Source organism: Ctenopharyngodon idella, chromosome 3, assembly GCF_019924925.1.
Source record: "Ctenopharyngodon idella isolate HZGC_01 chromosome 3, HZGC01, whole genome shotgun sequence".
In the NCBI taxonomy this organism is placed as follows: Eukaryota; Metazoa; Chordata; class Actinopteri; order Cypriniformes; family Xenocyprididae; genus Ctenopharyngodon; species Ctenopharyngodon idella.
The window spans coordinates 23,953,897-23,975,926 of NC_067222.1; the positions used below are offsets into that span (position 1 = coordinate 23,953,897).

At 37.1% G+C, this 22,030-nt stretch overlaps 1 protein-coding gene across 2 annotated transcripts in view; it reads left to right on the top strand.

Annotated features, from left to right (window-relative positions):
• spop (speckle type BTB/POZ protein) overlaps nt 1-22,030 on the top strand; it is a 78,653-nt gene that overhangs the window by 41,862 nt on the left and 14,761 nt on the right. For both annotated transcript variants that reach the window (XM_051886725.1, XM_051886726.1), the window contains exons 3-6: nt 3,119-3,441; nt 5,638-5,759; nt 5,898-6,049; nt 18,175-18,302. In XM_051886725.1, the coding sequence (XP_051742685.1) occupies nt 3,364-3,441; nt 5,638-5,759; nt 5,898-6,049; nt 18,175-18,302 (480 nt within the window). In that variant the 5' untranslated portion in view covers nt 3,119-3,363. The remainder of the gene's footprint in view (nt 1-3,118; nt 3,442-5,637; nt 5,760-5,897; nt 6,050-18,174; nt 18,303-22,030) is intronic.

A 22,030-nucleotide genomic window follows, 5' to 3' on the forward strand; every position in this document is an offset into this window, starting at 1 on the left:
CATGTGAGGCGGATCATTTATAGCTTTTTCTCACAGCAGCTGCAATAATTAAACTTATCATTTTGATGGCGGATTATATAGTATGACAAATTAATGTTAGAGATTAGACTGTATAGAAATTGAAATCTACAGATAACGCTAATACACACTAAATACACGTAGTCACACAATGCTGATGTTGTTAGCATTAACTATACTCTCATTAATTTGAGAAGTATAACAATAAAAATTTGCACGTTTTGAAGTGATCCGAACTAAGCGATTGTTAGATTTTATGACCATTGGTAGAGCAATTTATTATGATGCTTTTTTTTCCCCCCTCAGTTGGTCAGAACAAAAGTGGCAGACATGTTACTTACTTGTTCAGATGATATTTTCAGGTGAAAATTCTTATTTTAGTCATACTTCGAGACTACAATCTGTCATTCTGAAGTACAGTATCCACACTGGTGTGGTGACTGACAGCAAACATTAGATTCATCTGCGCTGAGAAGTCGTGCCGATGCACAACCCTGTAAAGATGATAATTCTGCAAATAACTGCAATTGCAGGTTTCAAACAGAGATGGCGACAAAGAGGCAATACTTACAGCCTGCAACTTTAAGCAAATATATAAATATTTATGCATTCAGTATTGTTAAAAAGCTAAAAAAAAAAAAAAAAAAAAAGTTGTAATTTGAGTGTATCATCCATCCCTAGTGTGTAGGTGGGAAATGGATGAGTTGCTCTGTACTTCTGAAAAGTTTTGAATTGACCTTTTCATTCTCCTAATATTTTCTTTTCATCTCTCCTTCCCACAATACACTTTGTTTTGCACTTTGTTCATTTTTTTTTTTTTCCTCTCCGTCATGTACTCTCTCTCACTGTCTTTTTTCAAATCGTCGCACAGTTTCCGGAAGGTTCCTCCAGGCCGTGGTCTATCCTTTCAATCAGATGCTAATTAAGGGAAAGAAACGTCTCCGTCTCCCTCGCTCGCAGACGAAGGGACGTGCAGGTTGAGTGAGAAAGGGGAGAGAGGAGTGCAAGACGGTAAAAATGGAGAAAGGAATGAGAGATGAAAGGGTGATTAGGTCACTTCAGATTGAGAAAAGAGAGGATAATACTTGTTTTTTTTTTTTTAAGTTTGGCTAAAATCAAAGGTCTCCCAGGCGGTGTCTTGTAAATGTTCAACTCTTCATAACTTTGTGATCTGACTTCAGAAAATCTTGCTGTTCTGTGAAGTAAATTAAAAAGTTCCCTACAAGAGACGTCTTTTAATAAAGACGATTCTACCCTGCTCATGACCATGAGGATCTTTTACCGTGGCCATGTGTTCTTTAAACATTTATAAATGTCATGCACAAAACGAGAAATTTACTTTTTTGCTTTAATTGGTTATCAGTCACGAGTTCTGTCGGACTGTTTTTACATCCATTAATTAGCCTTATTAATGACTTACTGTACTGTTAGACAAGTGGCTAGTGTGGTGTTTCTGGTCAGTTCATTAATGGCTGGGGTGTATCCAGCTAACGATTAAAGTGCCTTAATTAGCAGCTGGGATAGCAAAATGAGGATTAGTCCTGAGGTTCTGTTTTATTTATTTATTTATTTTTTGATCTGAAGAAAAAAAGATTGAAAAGGTTTAAGGTTCAGAGGGTTGAGGGGAAATGAACAAGAGAGCCAATAGAATGATGAATGTTCTTTTCTTCTAGAAAAGAGAGGGAGGGCTGTTTCACACAAGGGGAAAAAAGAAATAGTTTTTTCCTCCAGCATTATAAACATGTAGCTTTGATGGATTTAAACTCACTGTAGTTGCTGATGGTGCTTCAGAGGTCTGGCTTTTACTCTGACACCAGTGGCAAATGTAGACGTACTGAACTAGATATCAACAAAACAAAGATCAAACAGCACACTTTATGTGGTGGCTTGTTTGATTCTGCATATTTTTGTGGTTTGTGCATATGTACAAGATGGTAGACCTGTTTGTCAATTTTTGTAAGGAACAGTCTGGAATTGTCTTTTTGATTTGCTGAAGGTGGTTGTTTATGGTGAATCAGTTGTCCAATCTCCACTTACCATGACTTTTAACACATTTATTTATTTATACAATAAATATTTTATACATTTTTAAAAGGGTCAATGATGAGACGCTATTTTTTTTTTTTTTTGTCCATATGGTTTAGTTAAATATAAAAGGGTTAAAATTTCAAAATAAATTTGCAAAATACTTGCATACATTCTCTTTTTTGAGGACAAAGTCTAAAATTTCTGGTTTTAATTCATTTTGAGAGAATATTTTATTGCAAAAACGTCAATGTGGTGTAGGGATGCACCGATAACAGTTTCGGTATCAGGCCCGATACCAAGCTCATGTACTCGTACTCATAAAAATACCCCCGATACTAAAGATGATACCTCACGTGACGTAACTGACAGAATTTTACATGCACAGAGACACCGGCGGCTGCAGCAGAAACAATGTCAGCCTCAGAGGTGTGGAAATACTTCAAAATTAATGATGACAACCCACACATTGCGAACTGTTCTCTCCCAGTTCTCTCAGACAGTGCGCGATCAGTTCTCCTTGCTCCTGAATGGCGCAAATAGTTGTCAAAATGTCCATCGTGTGGAGTATCTCATGTAAATACAGTCGGTTATGGCTTAAATGGACATAAACTTTTTTTAAACAAGATCAATTATTTGGTACAAAGTTTTTACGGTTATACCACTTTGACATTTTTGCAATCATCCTCCAAATATTTTCTCAAAATGAATTAAAACAGACTTGGTCCTCAAAAAAGAGAATGTATGCAAGTAATTTGCTAATTTATTTTGAAATTTTAACCCTTTTTAAATTTAGTTAAACCATATGGACAATTTTTCGTCATACATGAACAACAGACATTTATTATAGTAATAGAAATTGTAGTGTTTATTAATAATAATTCTGTTCAAATTTATATAACAAATCAAATCAATTTATTCATTTATAGGCTAATAAAAATAATATTAGTTTAATTAATAAACAATTCAATCAAGCAATGTAGCTCAGTAGCGGCCCAGTATCAAGTTTAAATTCTTTCACTACAAGAGTTTGAAATAAATTATCAATCTGTTTTTACTGTCTTCTCTACCACAGGTTGAACTGAACGGCTCACAGAAAAACACTTCAAAGTTGTGCCTGCATTCCCTCCATGTTCTCTGGGTTACGCTGAACACGAGTGTGTGCCCGGATCCTGGCGGCGGCTGTGAAGTACACATGCGTGTGTGTGCATGTATTTGCTTCTGAGTGAGTAATCACGTGTGCGCGCTTTGTCGGGGACGTCCTGCGGTGGCTGGCGTAGTGACTCTCCCCCTGCCCCACCCCCACGCTCAAAACTGGCGATGTCCAGGGTGCCGAGTCCGCCCCCTCCTGCAGAAATGACCAGCGGCCCTGTGGCCGAAAGCTGGTGTTACACACAGGTGAGTGTGTGTGTGTGTGTGTGTGTGTGTGTGTGTGTGTGTGTGTGTGTGTGTGTGTGTGTGTGTGGGGTTCTGGGTCAATCTGTGAGTCTCTACGACAGGGGTGCTCAATTCTGGTTGTCCACCTTCAGAGTTAGTTCCACGTCTAATTAAAAACACACAAACCCACCAATCATACTCTATGGGTTCAGATGAAAATTACAGGCAGGTGTGTTAGAGCAAGACTGGAACTAAAGTGTGCAGAAAACTAGGGCTAAATCTGAAAACTTAAAAATGCTGCCTTCAGAGGACGCATTACAAGGTAAGAAGGCATCAAGACACGTCTGAATCTAATGTTAGCCTTACTTACTTTCTCCTGAGATACCTTCATCTGATCGATATTTGAAGGCAACATAGATGTATCCTTTGCTGCCTTTGATATCCCACAATCCTATGTGTTCTATTCTTGGTGAGCTAGAAAGAGAAAGATGACATCTGAAAGTTGCGGTTTCTGGTCAGCTTGTATGTGAATGTAAATGTTTGACCAACGTTTTTCACTTCTGATATAATTTCTAGCGAGAAATTATATCAGTATTATATATGTATATATATATATATATATATATGTGTATATATATATATATATATATATGTGTATATATATATATATATATATATATATATATATATATATATATGTATATATATATGTATATATATATATATATATATATATATATATATATATGTTTAGTTCTCACCAAAGCTCATTCTATTTTGCTGTAGATCATTAAACCTTTATGCTCTCCAGAAATCTGTCCGAAATCAGTTTCGAGAGGTACCTTTGTGTGCAAACGCTGCCTGAAAAGTCATTGCCTATAGGGCAGCAAGGCAACAAGTCAGCTGCCTAAGTTTTCAGATGCAGCCAAGGGGTGCGTCTCAGTCGGCTCCCTAGTTCTGTAATCAGGGCACTGATCAGGTAGTCGGCCATTTTAGGGCTGTCTCTATCGCAAAATCCTACCAGTGCACTGAAACGTTCGCTCCCTAAAAAGTCCCACAATGCACTGAGAAAACCAAGGAGCATCGATGCTAACTATGTTCCCTTAACGGAGGTTATGAAGCAAGAAACATAAATCACGTGAGCCAACTCACTACATATAATGACACTCTATAGATGTTTTTTTTTAAAAATACAAACTATTATTTATTTCAGCATAAACATACATTGCTAGAACATAATCTAGCTAAAATTTATAATTTATTTACAGCTGAAATGTTGCAAATATATGTAACAAGGAAATTATTTATCATAATGTATTTAAAATAACATAAACAAATGTTGTCAGAAAGATATCAGCTTTGCTGTTGTTCATTGATCCCAGTAGTGATGTTGTACAATGAGAACTTGTCATGTCCCCGGAAATAGTGTCCAAGTGTCCCAATGTGTAGTCAGCAAGGGACCTTACTGTCCTCACCAGTGCTCAAATGTGTGTACACCATATACTATTTCATGAACTAGGAAACTAGAGAGCTGATTGAGATGCACCCTAGATCTCCAGGTGCAGATCTGAGCACCCCTGGTGTCCCAGACACAATAAGCCTGATGAAAATGGCCAATCAAGAGGCATACTTTTTTCTTTGCGAAATTAAAAGTAGGGTTTTTTTTATATATATATATAAGAAATTAATATTTTTATTCAGCAAGGCTGCATTAAATTGCAATTCAATGCATCCTTGCTGAATAAAAATATTAATTTATTTAAAAAAACTGACTTATAAATAATATAAGTATATTAAGTACTAAACCTAATGTATTTGAGAAACCATCTCTGTATGAACCTGATTGATCTGTCAGTCTGTCTAAAAATATGTAATGACCATTATCTTCTCTGTGTTTTGATTGTGTGTGACTTCACAAGGTCCTCCAGTGTGCTCAGAATCCCCATGACTAGTGAAACATGTTCCATTAATGCTTTCATTTATCTCGCCATCATTCTCCCCCAGTGTTTTTGTTTGAGGTCTTTTTATTCCTTGTTCTCCCCATCCTGTTTGTTGTCAGAGCGCATTAAGATAAAAGGTGGTTTTGATGTGTCGCTTTTTGATGTCTTGGCCAACACTTGTGGATCTAATGTAGGAAAGGGGGGAGGGAAGTAGATGGATAAATGGAAGAATGAAGTGTCTTGTCTGTTATCTTCTCATGGGTTCGTGTTTGTCCAGATCAAAGTGGTTAAGTTCTCCTATATGTGGACCATCAACAACTTCAGCTTCTGCCGGGAGGAGATGGGCGAGGTCATCAAAAGCTCTACCTTCTCTTCAGGGGCCAATGACAAGCTCAAATGGTAAGAAGGGGAGGAGCACACATGGATTTGCATTACATTTTAAGTTGTTGTTGTTTTGTTTTTTTGACAGATAGACTTTATTTGTTTAGAATAAAACAAAGTCTATCTGCTGATGTAAGATTCTTTGTTTTTGAGCAGGTGTTTGCGAGTGAATCCAAAAGGTCTGGATGAAGAGAGTAAAGATTATCTGTCGCTCTATCTTCTCCTGGTCAGCTGTCCTAAGAGCGAAGTTCGGGCCAAGTTTAAGTTCTCCATCCTTAATGCCAAGGGCGAGGAAACCAAAGCTATGGGTAAGATGTTGATTAAACTCTAAAGACTTTTTAAAAAATTATATTACCCGGTAAAGGGCTGAGCAGTATAATACTGTTAGACCATGGTATGGTAGAGATTTACTGCTTTATTAGTTCTGGTTTGTGTCCATCGAGAATTACCGTTTTAAAGGTACTTAATTTCATTTTTCCTAAGTGCCTGGTTTCACAGACAAGGTTTAAAAGGTTGGTTCACACAAAAATGAAAATTATCCCGTTATTTACTCACTCTCAAGCCAACCTAGGTGTATATGACAATCTACATCCTACATCCTCTTGTGGCGCAAGTTGATTTGCGCAGTATGTATACAGTCATCTAGTGGAAGCTCTATATTTTATTTTGTAAAGTTTTAAATATGGATATTTTTCTTACAAAAACCCATTGCTTTGCTTCAGAAGGCTTTTATTAACTCCCTGGAGCCATATGGATTATTTTTTATGATGGATGGATGCATTTTTTGGGCTTCAAAATCACGCCCCTCCATTCACTACCATTATAAAGCTTGGAAGAGACAGTGTATTTTTAAATATATCTCTGATTGTGTTCGTCTGAAAGAAGATATTCATATACAGCTAGGATGGCTTGAGGGTGAGTAAAGCATGGGATAATTTTCATTTTTGGGTGAACTAACCCTTTAATCCTAGTCCCATACGTTTGCATTATTGAGCTGTTTTAACTGAAAGCAACTTGCATTGACATAACTTAAAATATGTCAGTGCCATTGTTTTGTCTCAAAATGCACACCAGTAAGGTTTCTTTTTTCTAAGGCACATTTATAAAGGCTACTTAAATGTCCTAATTGAACTAAGGATCTAAGCCCTGTTATTATTTAATCTATAAACCATGTTTACATACATTTTCCAGCCAGCTGTAGATACTACACATGCGGATACCTGTGAAACAGAGTTAATCAGACTGGCATGCCTTTGAAAGTATGAATGGTCTTGTATTTTCTGTGAAAGTAATAACATTAAATGTGAATCCTTCACCTTGTAATATTAAATTTGAGGCAGACGGCAGTATTTTAATTGAGATTTTTTGGGGTGATGGCCTCAGGGCTGTCCTGTTTGGTTGGTGTATGTGAGTTACAGGGGGTTTGGCCTTGAGCGGAACTGCATTGCACTCGCTCAGATTGAGCAACTTCATGGCTGATTTCGGTTTCTGCCTGTTTTTAAACCAAGTATTATTCATAGCTGGGGGTGTGTATTTTCCTTTAAGGTGGTTTTGTTATTCACTTAAGGAAAATATTTCTAATATCCTGGCGTGGATGTTAAAACTAGACAAATGCACATTAATAAATATATACGAAGTTACATTGAAAAGATCAATATGTATGATAAGAGTGTGGGTATGTGTGCGTTAGGTCACTGAACTCTGTAGCTCACAGGGTCATGGAGTTTATAGTGTATAGAGAAGAAATAGTGCCCTAGAAGTTTGTTTGGTGAGAAACCTTAATATGCAACTAAACTTTCTGCTTTCCCTAAACACTTCTGCTCTGCTTTGCTCTGTCCAAGTGTTCTGCCAAGTGTCTATGACTTGTGCACTATATTCCGGTTGTTTCAAAGCCATATGATCGATTTGTGTAACAAACAGACTGAAATTTAAGTGGTTCACTGATAATATTCCCCACCGTTTAACTGTTTAACCACTGTGACTGATCATTAAGTGAGTTGGTGAATGAAATTCGAGAACCGAATCATGAACAAATCTTTTTTTTTTTTTTTTTTTTTTTTTGACCAGTTTTGTGAACTGAATCAACTGCCGAGGTTTTTAAATTTTAAATTGTATATAAATATACAGTATCTCTCAGGATTTGGACCATATTATGATACTAAAATTTGTCATTTTAGAGCTTGATGGCTCTTCATCCACTTCTATTAAATTCAAAGAATATTAGGCGTATTCACCTTTTATGTTGGACAAAAGAAAGGTTCGGAAAGAAAGTAAATGATGACTGAACTTTTTTTTATTTGGTCCTTTAAAACAGTAAATGCTTTCTTTTATCTTTGTTTACTATGAACTGTAAATCACTATATTTAAAATATGATGTCTCTTTAATGGCCTGTGAACAATATTGTAAATACTAAATTTCTCCACCGATACGATAGCCAGTTATTCAGAGTGATATCTGCTGATAACGATACCGATAGTTTGGGGGTTCAGCCTTTTAAATTAATGATAATTTTATTATAATTAATAATTAATCATTATATTTCTAATTATATTTTGAAAGAAATGCAAATAAAAACTTTATTCTTTCCATTTCATCAACTTGTTTCAGAGTAACTGGTATCAGTTATAAACAAACACATTACTCAAACTAATATTAACACACATTAACTAAATTCTGGAGATTAAATGAATATTTCTTAACTTTCTGAATTTTATTAATTCATATAATATCTTGAACATCAAACTGGTTTCTTAGCATTTTCTTTAGACAAAGCCCAAATGCAGTGCATTTGGGCTCTTTTGATTGACGGGATATATTGGCCCTGACTATCGGCTGTTTTTAAACTATCGGCCGATGGTGTGAAAATTTGCTTTTATCGGCTGATACTGATTATTGGGCAATATATATTTGTGCATCTCTAGTAAATACACATTAACATCTAGATTTTGACCACAAATGGTCCTCAACCTGTACTTGTGTAATTTTAGGCAAGGTGAGCTTAAGCTGGTAAACCACCCCTGAATAATCCTTGCGCAGATTCTGGCAGTTTTATATGAGCCTGTATTAGATGTTACACAAAAGGTGGAAAGCTCCGTGTGGCCTGGAGAGATGAAACTGAGGTGTGAGAAGCAGTCACATGCTTATCTTTTTGAAGAATCTCACATATAGGCAGAGGAACAGGAGTGAAAGAAAGAGAAAAGGGTGCCAGATTGTGGCAGCGATATGAGAGGTTGAACAACCCCTTCTCTCATTTTCCAATTTTCTCATTTTCTGCACCTTAATGGGCAAGAAGGCGCACCTTGTGTTTTGCCCCGCACTCCCCCTGCTCCTCCATCTCTTTCCTCCACTCAACATTCTCTCCATTTAGCGCCCCTCCGGAATGTGGGGATGGTGACGTGTTTGGGGCGTCCCCGGGGACAAAGAAGCACCGACAGCCCCCGTACAGTGATGGGGAGAGTTTTTAAAGCGGGACGGAGGATGAAAATATGGCAGCAGAAATTGCTCTATCGGTTCTGGATCATTTAGAATCCAATTTAATCCTGCCCTCCTCCTGGGGGAGAGCGAGATGAATGAGAGAGAAGAGGGGAGGAGGGCTGAAGCAGAAGTGGAGAGAGAGAAATAAAAACAAAGTAAAGTGCTTTAATTAAGAGGGCTGTGAGAAGGCACTGGGACTCTGCACCATGACTTGTGTTTATGGAGTCAGTCATGGGCACGACGACGAGCAAATAGAGGTGCAGAGGAGCCTGTTCCTCTCGGAGGATCGATGATCAGGCTTGACAGACACATGAAACCAGTTTCAGGAGAACAGTGTGCATGTCGTGTGTTGCAATGGCTTGCAGTTTTCTTTCAGGTGCTGCTCTATTTCCTTTTTGAAGTAGGAATTTGAGGTCTTGTTTGTTTTGGAAAAAGATTACGGTTTATTTAAGTCAAATTTCCAAATGGATTGTGAACCTTAATAATGAGAGTTCCCAATGAAGAAATCTAAGAACCACCTGAAGTGAAGTCAGAAATGTTCCAAAACCCCCAATCACAAAATGATCCACTTTATAGCGTAGATGAAATAAAGTCCACAGAAGCAACTCCTTAGCAGCTATTTTGAAGATAATAGACATAGTTGAAAAACTCTCCCAGGTAATGAAACATCACCCTTTGAAGAGCATTATGCTTATTACTAAATTAAAGCAACAATTTACATGATGTAAATCTAAAGTACAAATTTATGTAACAAACAGACGATATGATCTACTGTATATGAACAAAGAAGTATATTTTAAATTAATGGCTAGATTATTGGATAGGCTATTTATATGTATAGGTCAATAGACTCACTTTTAAAAGCAATTTATTACAATATTGCGTTACTCCCTAATAAAGTAAATAATTGCGTTACTTTTTATGGTACATTACGTTGGAGTTACTTTTTCTCGGCTGGGCTTGCTTGTTTTTTTTTTTTTAATAACAACGAAAAAGTTCTATATTTGGCAAATGTAAAGGCCCTTTCACACCAAAAGTGAAATGAATAAGCTTTAGGCTGATCACAAATGTGATGTTTATCTAAAGTCATTGTTGCTTATTAGTATGGTTGAATTGGATCATCGAAGTTCAGCAACAAAGACATTGGTTAATAAAGTGAGATTAAATACAAAGTATATTTGTTTAATTTAATATATTTAATTATTGCAGGTTTGTGCAATATTCTGAGATTGCATTTCACTGTTTTTATTCATTTTGAGGAATACTGACTGCACGTGAGATGAGTAAATGTTAACATTTAGTACAGAATTACAGTAGCCGTTATGTTTACACACAGTGCCTCTGCACTTACGATTTCTCTCAACATGGGGACAGGAGGGCTGTCAGTTAAAATGATAGTTCACCCAAAAATTATTCCATGATTTTCTCACCTTCAAGCTGTCCTAGGTATACATGACTGTCTTCTTTCAGACGAACACAATCGGAGATATATTTAAGAATATCCTTAGTCCTCCAAGGTTTATAATGGTTGTGAATGGCATGACGTTCTACACAATGACATGACGTACTACGTGTTGTATGTTGTGCCGGAAGCTCGTTATTTTACTTTATAAAGTTTTAAATAAGGATACTTGTCTTACACAAAAGCAAGGATTCACTTCAGAAGGCCTTTATTAACCCCCTGGAGTCGTATGGATTTATTTTTTTACGGATGGATGCATTTTTTGTCTTCAGAATTTGGGCAGCCATTCACAACCATTATAAACCTTGGAGGACTAAGGTTATTTTTAAATACATTTCCAACTGTGTTCGCCTGAAAGAAGATGGTCATATACACCTAGGATGGCTTGAGGGTGAGTAAATCAGAGAATAATTTTTGGGTGAACTCCCTTTAATACATGGGAAAACAAAGTAACTTATATGAAAAAGTAACTCAGATATTTTGTTGTAAATTTAAAAGTAATGCGTTACTTTACTAGTTACTTGAAAATGTAATTTTCTGATTACGTAACTCAAGTTACTTGTAATGCGTTACCCCCAGCACTGCTCACCACGGCTGCATTTATTTGATCAAAAATACAGCTCAACAGTAATATAGTGAAATATTACAATTCAAAATAATAATTTTCTATTTTAATGTATTTTAAAATGTAATTTATTCCTGTGATGGTAAAGCTGAATTTTCAGAAGCCATTACTCCGGTCTTAAGTGTTCTTTTTATCTTTTTTTTTCTTTTCTTTTTTTTTTTGTAAATAGGCCTTTAGGAATGGCGATTCTGTACGACAGAGGCATTCGGCTAATAAAGAACTAAGATTCACACCCATGTTGGTTGGATGGATGTTGGGTAGTGTATAAACTACCCAACTGACGATCTCTGCTCTGCTTGCCGTGTGTAGTTATTCAGATGAGACTGCATGCTGGCAGATATTGATTCTGAACCTGTTTTATTGGCTATTGACCGTTTGATGAATATTTACACAACAGAGCTTTACTGCTATTGCTCTCAGCCCCGCGTGGCCCATAGCTGTTAATACTCCTGTAGATCACCATTTATAATGCTGACAGTTTCACTGTAAAGCCACAGAAGGATGAGCTTTTGCAACTTAACTCTGCTATGCGATATCCATTTTTAAGACATTTGCAGTCTATGTATGTATTAATCAGTCGGAATTTTATTTTTGGCCTGCCAACCACAGTTGCTGGTGAGTATCTAGTTTATCAGTCATTTTTATTCAAATACAAGTGAAATAAATGTGCAAAGACCTCTTCATATGGACCAAAAAAGAAAACTTTTCTTTGTTTTCAAATGTCCATGGCTTTGAAAGTGAAATTTCTTCAAGTGCGTGTCATTGCTACTAAGCAACAGCATTTTTTGTCAAAAGTCATTTCAAGATGTCATACAGGTTACCCACCACATCTGTGCAAAAAGTACCCGCATTCGCCTGGTGGCAGGTCCTAATTTCATACCCTGCTATTAAACTGCATGTGTTTCTGTTGCTCTTATATATATTTTGTAGTTTAACAATACTTCACAGTTTTCTCATGTAGCTGGACTTTTGACCAACAACATAAATTGTGGTCCAAATTGCAGCTTATTCTAGCCGAGAACCGCCCAGAGATCTGACATTTTTACAGACCCAATCGAGACAAGCCACTCTAAGCTGATGGTTTATCATATCAGACAGTTAAAGGTGTTTTGCTCTCTGTATGTTTGTATAGAAGTGTCAAGGTTAGAGGAATTATTGGATAGTGTTTACACTAGTGGATTGTGTTGATGCTGTTGTGAGAATGTCAGTTTACTCTCATTATTGTTCTGACACCATGCTACTGATCTCTCTATTATTGGCAGAGTGTAAGTAGAGGATGTTTTTGTTGTTGTCGAAGCAAATGTGACACATCTCTCTATGTTTCTCTCCTTAGTGTCATGTAGCCAGACTTTTGACTATTCTCGTAAAATATGTCCACTTTGCAGCTTATTCTGTCCAAGAACCACCCATGTAGATGGGAATCCACTATCTAACTAAAAGACCATCTGTTAAAAGATATAATTTGCTTGCACTAAGTGGCTTTTTTGGATATCTTTCAAAGACTAGATGCCATGGTCCTTGCAAATGTTGGCAAATTCAATAAGGAATTCTTCTTTAGAGAATAACCTATGTATCCTGATACCTGAACATTGCGTATGTGCAAGCCAGTTGGATTAGAACTGGCTATTTCAGCCAACTTTTGCAGTTTGTGTGTGTGCAGTATGTATCCGGTCATCTGTGGGTGGTCAATGGGAATTTCGTCCGAGGCTGAGACTACTTGACGCCCTCAATGTCTTTCTCAAGGAGTTCGAAATTGCGGTGTTGCTGATTAAAATGGTTCGCTGTTGAACTCTGGTCAAATGATGCATGCCCACAGGAATTCACCTATTTTTGCTGACTTACAGACGTGTTTTAAAGTATGTGCAAACAGAACTTGGCCTTTCAACCTCTCTGACTTTCTGTGTGTGTATGCTTTGTGCATTTGTGATCTGAGCAACCTTCTCTTTCTCTCTTTGTGTGCCAGGACATTAGGCACTGTGCCCCAATGCCCAATGCCGGGGCCTGAATATGTATTACTACTGACTGCTCTTTTTTTTTTTTTTTTTTTTTTTTTTTCAATGCTTTAACCCTCTCTTCTCCCTCAAAATCTACATAATCTATCTGTCAGTCTTTTCTTATTGGAGCTGTATTCTGTCAGATGTCCTAAAACACTCCTCCTAGCTGCTTGTGTATTCGGGTCCATGGAGGCTTGACCCTGGTTGGATGCCAACAGGAACTTTCCCTGGCCTATACTGCAATTGGTTGGTTGCTAGACGTCCCCAATGAGAGCACAAATTTAGCCACTGCCCTGATCTGACCTCAGACTTCCTCGAGAGACCAATCACCATGTCTCTGTCACTCTTTCTTTTCACTCCCCTCCCCCCCTCTCTCTCCATTTCTTGAAAAGTTTTGTGCATCTGTGGTCAAGGATGGTGCTTAAGCATGTGGAATGTGTATTTGGCCGTTTTTGTCATGGAATGAGCAGCAAAGTTGCTTTCAACTGTAGTGTGTTCATGCCAGTATGGTGTGGGGTTTGAAAAATTATGTTTTGAAATTCTGCTTCTCCCATTTAATAGGTGAGTAACTTGATTTACTGAGAAGATCTTGATTCTGGGAGGGTTAATTACCCACCGGTCCATCAGCATCATCTCCAAAGCAGCTGAATCAAAACATGCCATCTGTGAACACTGCTGTCTGTCCAATTCGAGACATCACAACTCATGAGCAATACGGGCAGTCCTGAAAGCGGTACTTCAACAGAGGCATAACCCATAAGCCAGGCTGATGAATTGTCTGATACTTGAGATGTATAATTTATGTATGTTTCATTAAATTGCATTATACTTTCTCTATGAATAAGGTGTGAATTTTGGTGCGGGCATTGCACATAATTTTCACTCTTTTTCGCAAGTTCTGCACTTATAATGCGGGAAATTCTGTAATTTCACAAACAGTGTGAAATGCTACCTTGTCCCCCCCCCAATGTGACGGCATGTGACACGCAAATGGTATCATTCCACTACAGTGTTGCATGCTGCAATACAAGACTTGTGCTCATGTTTACAATGAATAAATCTTTCTATATTGCCAGTGTGCAATGTAGTTTTGTCTAATGCTATGAGAGGGTGAAGACTAGTACTTAAAAACAAGGGATAATCTACTGGTGCAAAATTTTATATTGGGTAAAAGAGAAACTATATACGAACAAACAGTTCCTGTATCAATAGTCTATCGAATGGAACAGCCTTAAAGGGTTAGTTCACCCAAAAATGAAAATTCTGTCATCATTTATTCACCCTCATGTCGTTCCAAACCCTTAAGACTATCATTCATCTTCAGAACACAAATGAAGATCTTTTTTGATGAAATCTGAGAGCTTGTCCCTCCATAGACAGCCTTTGCAACTGAAACTTTGATGGTTTATAAAAAGATGGTAGATCTAATCCATATAAATTGAGCAGTTTATTCCAAATTTTCTGAAGAGACTCAATCGCTTAATTTAGGTTTTATTTACATATAAACATTGATCAGCGAACATAAACAGAAGCTCAACCGAACCTGCTTAATGCGTGAGAATAAATCTCTTGCGGAAGCTCAAACGTGCTGCGTAACACATGAGAATGAACCTCATTGGTTCTCGCACGTCAAGCAAACATGCATGACCTTTCGTTTACCACAATTTATGTGTGAGTTGATGAATGTTTATGAATGTTACCAAAAGTCTTGTGGATTTGGAACAACATGAGGCTGAGTAAATGATGACAGAATTTTCATTTTTGGGTGAACTAACCCTTTAAATAATGTATAATCTAATGAAGAGTTGAGAACCTGTTTACACATCATCTTAAGTGTGTAAAATATTAACACTGTGAACCAAGGTGAGTCTAGCCGACGTGTCCGTTCACCACAAAATCAGAAGGCAACCATTATAATTTTTATTTTGTTTTAATTTAGCAAAAATAAAGGGACACTTTGCCTTTTTGTTTTTGTTTATTTTCCCCTTTTTTTTTTCATGACAATTAAGCACATTTGCCAACCGCCCTCCACCCAATTCTCTTTATTGTATTGGAAAAAAAAAAAACATTTAACGTAATACATTTGTCTAAAAGTATCATTTGTAAAGAGTTAATACATCTAAAATACAGTTATGTTCAAAATAATAGCAGTGTGTTTAAAAAAAGTGAGTAAAGCTCAAAATCCTTATAATAACCTTTATTTCAATACATGCAAATGCATTGGGAACACTGCACGTTCTATTCTAAATCAAAACATGAGGAAAAAATGATCAAATTTGATATTACTTTACAGAAAGTGAAGAAAAAGGAATATTAGGCTGTTCAAAAAAATAGTGTCAAACATTTACTGTATAAACTGAAAAATGCTTGAAGATTTAGCTTTCTTGTGAATCATTGAACTAATATTTAGTTGTAGAACCACAGTTTCTGAGAACCGCTTCACATCTGTGTTGCATGGAGTCGACCAACTTCTGGCACCTGTGAACAGGTATTCCGGCCCAGGATGATTGCACTACATACCACAGTTCCTCTGCATTTCTTGGTTTTGCCTCAGAAACAGCATTTTTGATGTGACCCCACGAGTTTTCTATTGGATTAAGGTCCGATGATTGGGCTGGCCACTCCATAACGTTAATCTTGTTGGTCTGGAACCAAGATGCTGCTCGCTTACTGGTGTGTTTGGGGTCGTTGTCTTGTTGAGACACCCATTTTAAGGGCATTTCCTCTTCGGCATAAGGCAACATGACCTCTTTATGTATTTTGATGTACTCAAACTGATCCATGATCCCTGGAATACGATAAATTGGCCCAATACCATAGTACGAGAAACATCCCATTATCATGATGCTTGCGCCACTATGCTTCACTGTCTTCACATTGTACTGTGGCTTGAATTCAGTGTTTGGGGGTCATCTGACAAACTGTCTGCGGCCCCTAGACCCAAAAAGAACAATCTTGCTTTCATCAGTCTACAAAATATTGTGGCATTTCTCTTTAGGCCAGTCAGTGTGTTCTTTGGCAAACTGTAACCTCTTCAGCATGTGTCTTTTTTTCAATAATGGGACTTTGCGGGGGCTTCTTGCCGAAAGCTTGGCTTCATATAGGCGTCTTCTAATTGTTACAGTACTCACAGGTAACTTTAGTGTTTCTTTGATCTCCCTGGAGCTGATCACTGGCTGAGTCTTTGCCATTTTGGCTATTCTTTGATCCATTCGAATGGTAGTTTTCCGTTTTCTTCCACGTCTTTCTGATTTTGGTTGCCATTTCAAAGCATTTGATATCATTTTAGCTGAGCAGCCTATCATTTTCTGCACTTCTTTATATGTTTTCCCCTCTCTAATCAACTTTTTAATCAAAGTACGCTGTTCTTCTGAACAATGTCTGGAATGACCCATTTTACTCAGATTTTCAGAGAGAAATGCACAGTACAACATTTGTTGTCTTCGTCTTTAAATAAGGGCCATTTGTTTGACATCAGTTTTTTCACAGAATTAATTGAAATTGATTAATCTCTAATTGAACTCCACACTGCTATTATTTTGAACACGCCCATTTCAATTAATGATTCAATTACACATAATCAGCAGCATGTATGTCATGACTGTTGGGTCTGTTTTCTAATACTCTGCTACACCTATTAGTAAAATATTTGCCATGTAGAAATATAAAGTTTTTAAAATGTACTTTTACTATATGCAAAATATATTATAATCCGTATTATATTAGCATTTCTGCTATCTGGATTACAGCATTAGCCTTTAGTTACTGTGACTTAAGTTCTGTTTTGAAGGGAGACAAGGGTCTTCCTGAGGCATGTATTTGGTTGCACTTCCAGTGCACCTCCGTTGTGTGGATTTGTATGACTGTCACAGTCGAGCTGTGAACACACAGCCATTTCACACCATGTTAAAACACCTGCTCACACACAAACAAACAGCAGCAGATTAACCGGCAATGATCTGAGCCCCAGCTGCGCTTGGCCGACAGAGAAAAGAGGAAAGATGCTTCACTAGAACAAGTGTAACGTTTAGGAAGAGAGGATGTCACACTTGATAGAGTGCGCTTGTCACACATACCCACAATGCAACAAAAGCACAAAGGAATCTATTCATCTCTCCTTTTTTCACTCTTCCCCACTTCATGTCATGAATTTCTCTTCTCTCCCTTTCTGTGTATGAAAGTAGTGACAAAGGAGAAATCCTCCAGTAGGTATTGCTGATATGTCTTGATTCAGCATCACTTTCTTGTTCTTGTTTTTCATCCTTCTCTTGTTCTCCTTGCTGTTCTTGTTCTTCCCCTTTTCTTCTACTACTTCTTCCCCTTTTCTTCTACTACTTCTTCCCCTTCTCCTTATCCTCCTTCTCCTTTTCCTCCCCTCTATTTCTCCTCCTTTCTCTTTCACTTCTCAACCAGATTCTGCGGGTCAACTAAAACATCTGCAGTCAAGATGGAGTGAAGGTTTGAACATAGCAGCTACAAAAAAAATAAACCACAGTCTCTGTGTGTGTGCATGGAGGTTCATGCATTCATGTAGGTTTAATGTGCTTTCAGAGAAGCAGCAGGAGAACAAAGAATCACAGAATAATCAGACTGGTTATAATGCAGAAATTAATGGAGAGCAAGATTATAGACCTTGCCAGATAGGCAGAAAAGCCTCTTAAAATATTTGGATGCAGATTAGTCTGTGAGATGTGTGCGAGATGTCTTGCATAGATTGTTTTTGCCTCATTCTAATACTTGACTGAATAAGTGGATGTTCTGTATTGTGTGAAGGTTCTTTGTCGACAGGTCATTACATGTCATTACAGAGACCTGGCGCAAAACCCGTGTTCTGAGTCCACCTAATCAATTTTGTGCCAATGCTTTATTTTGTGCAGAGAGCCAGCGGGCGTATCGCTTTGTACAAGGAAAAGACTGGGGTTTCAAGAAGTTCATAAGGAGAGACTTCCTCCTTGATGAGGCCAATGGGCTGCTGCCTGATGACAAATTGACACTCTTCTGTGAGGTAAGTGATACACGACCGATCATATGCTGAACTTCCTTTCGTAGGTTTTAGATACACTACTTTTCAATAGTTTGGGCTCTAGTCTCTCTTGATCACAAAGGCTGCTTATTTGATCAAAAATAGTCAAGACAGTAATATTGTGAAGTATCATTACAATTGCAAACAGCAGTTTTCTATTTTAATATATTTTAAAATGTAAAGTAATGGCTGAATTTTTAAGCATCATTACTCCACTCTTCAGTGTCACATGATCCTTCATTCTATTGTGCTGATATGGTGCTCAAGAATCATTTCTTATTTGAAAACTGAGGCACTTACCTTTTGTTCATCAAAAACATCAATATTTGAAATCTTATAAATGTCTTTACTATCTTTTTTTTTAATCAATTTTGTGTCTTTGCTAAACAAAAGTATTAATAAAAAAAATAAAAATAAATAGCGTCTTTAAAATCCCCTTTAAAGCATTGCCACTTTAGTCATAGACATTCAGACGGGTGCTTTTAGTTGATGCACCATGCCTTGCAATGTTTGAGCATAGTGCTACGAGTGTTGTTTAGAAATATTCAAACTCGTAAAAAAAACCATTTTGAGATCCCAGTTTTATTCCGCTGCACTCCGTCTAGCTTTTTGAGCACAAGTGCCTTATGTAAACACTCCCAAAGAAACGTGTCTGATAGGGGTCAGGTGATCCTGAAATCAACTTAATTATACAGGGTTTCCTTAAAACTAATTAGTCGGCTAGTCTTGAAAATATGTAGTTTTACACATCCCTAATCAAGATGGATGAACTCTTTCCTTTCCCCCCCTCCTCCTCCTCCTCTCCACTCTCTTCCTGTATCTTATTGCTATTTCCTAGAACTTTAGCATTGCCTCCTCCTGTGTTGCTTCTTGCACCATTCTTAACTCACATTTTTCCTCCCACAATTCCATTCTTATAGCTTTTTTTTTTTTTTTTTTTTTTTTTTTTTTTTTTTTGCCTACATTTGAGGTGTTTCTCTCTCTTTCTCTGTCCTCTAATGCAGTTTCTTTTTTAGGCGTTAGCTCCTTAAATAAGGGCCTGAGCATACCTTCCTCTCTCTCCTTTTCTCCCTCTGTGTTTTTAATGAGGAGAGGGGTCCCATTAGAGGTGGAGTACTTGGTGTCATTGTGGCCAGTGAGATGGAGGGATTTAGGAAGAAAATGAGGCTCTAATTCTGGTTTCCTTTTCCCCCACTTTAAAGATTGGCGACAAATCAGATTGATAACGCGTCAGTTTTAGCTAATGATTCGTTGACTCTTTCCAAGCTCCATTTTCTTTCTTTTTTTTTTTTTTTTTTTTATATATAATTTTGTGCACTCTCTATACTCTCTCTTTCAGGTCTCTCTGCTTCACCTGTTCTTGCTTTCTCTTTCTTTTTTTTTCTTTCTCACCTCTCCATTGCTCCCTCACTCCACCTCCATCCTCCAGCAGGTAGATTGCTCATAGTAAATAAATGAGCTCTACACTTCTCTCTCTCCATCTGACAGCAGCCATCTTTCACTCAGTGCAGCCATATGCCACACTGATATCTCCGAGATCCACTACGGCTGCAACATCTGCTGCTGATATATACGTACACACATATACACACACAAAAGTTTAGAAATGGTAGCAAGTTGAAGGAACGGTTTACTGAAAAGTGAAAATTATTATTTATTCACTCTCGTACTTTTATGGTGCTTTTGCTTCCTTTTTTGAAGCTTGAAGCCTCAGTCCACCCATTTATTGCAATTGCATTAGAAAGAGTGACAAATACTGTTTTTACTGTTCAAAAGAATACTTTCTCTACTTTTATTCAACAAGACAAAATGTGAGAATATTATTACAATTTAAAATAGCATTTCTATTTGAATATATTTAAAAATGTAACGTATTCCTGTGATGGCAAAGCTGAATTTTCAGCATCATTACTCCAGTCTTCAGTGTCACATGATCCTTCAGAAATCATTCTGATATGAAGATTTGGTGTTCAAGAAACATTTCTTATTATCAATGTTGAAAACATTTTGTGAACAGCATTTATTTAAAATAGAAATCTTTTGCAACATTATAAATGTCTGTACTGTCACTTTTTATTTACTGTGTCCTTAGTAGTATTAAAAAAATGAGTGACCACAGACTTTTGAACAGTAGTGTATGTTCCACAAAAGAAAGTCATACAGTTTTTGGACAACATGATGGTGTGGAAATGATGCTCTTTGTGTGAACTGTCACTTTAAGAGGAAGGAAAGTTCTGTACCCGCAGCATCTGCTTTGTTCCTCTTCAGTCTCAAAACACTGAGGGCTCAGCGGAGATGAGAGTGTGATGGAGGGGAAGGAGACTGGTAGAAGTGCTAAACCATGTTACCCTAATAAAAGTAAAAGAGGATTTGATTTCGTTAGTATTTAACACTGAAAGTTTCTTTGTATACATTCACACTACATGTGACAGACTGATGTGTTACGACCCTCTGAGAAACACCTCAAAATGCATTAATCTTTTCTTCTGTGTGGTGTTTGTATCTCTACAAAAGTCAGGAATCCCTTTTCACGGGCGTATGAGGTCGGTAGTCTCTCTGCACACGAGTCAGCTCACATGCATACGTTATCACAAAGAGTTCAGCAAGACGAGAGGCAGATGCTGGTGTCAGAAGGAGGGAAAAGGAGGAATAAGATCAGGTGAAGGAGAAAAAGGGAGGTTTGCGGTCAGGGCCAGACTTGAACAGCTTGAGTGGAAATGATGCGTGTAAAAGCATATGTGTAGTCTGAAACAGAATGACTGTATAAACACAAACTCTCTGACACAAACACACAGCTGTTCACAAATAAAGCTCGCATCTCTGTCGGTCTGCAGTAAGTAAAATTGATTGCGTAGTTTTGACATCAGATATACACATTAGTTTCTGATAGCGGTGGGTGTTGCAAATTAAGGTGGCTATGCCATGATATAGTTGTTTTTGCTTTAAAATTATCCTCATGTTTTATATATTAAATAACAGTCTGTAATTTTTTGAATGCATTTCAGTTGAATTATAAATTAACGAGCTTAGCTGCACCATTGCTCCACAACCGTAAACAACACAGACTGGCCTCACGTGTCAAAACATAATGTTTTCCAATGTAATCGATGGAACTGTCTAAAGGTGAGAGTGCAGGCTGTTGTTTATGAAGAAGGTGCTGAAGAAATCTGCTCACCAGTATTAATTGTACACCTGCATCAATGTGGACTGATTTTATTAGATGAGATGGTATAGAGGTAATGCTGAATTGAGTTAATTAGCTTAATTTTTTTTTTTTTTTTTTTAATTGTCGGCTCAATTTTTACTTTTTTTTTTTTTACACTAAATGTCAAAAACAAACATACGCATTCTGTCATTATAGTTTTGATAGATTGATGCATGAATTAATGAATGAAAGCTGGATGCAGGGCTCAACAATAAGGATGCATTTTATCTTTATATTTTTTGTGAAAGAAATATTTTTATATGTGTCATGAAACTTTAAGTTAATAAAAATGGCAAAAATTGTATGCAATTTTGTTTGACAGTCAAGAAGTCAGTTTAGTGGCTGAGAAATGATTCATCCAAATATATGTGTGTATATGTATATATGGGTCATTGACGAATAAGGTTTTTAAAAATGTAAAAAAACATAATGGAGATATAATTAATTTTGAAGTTTTATTAAATGTTAACAATGAGATTATGTGGTTTTTATAATCAGTTAACAC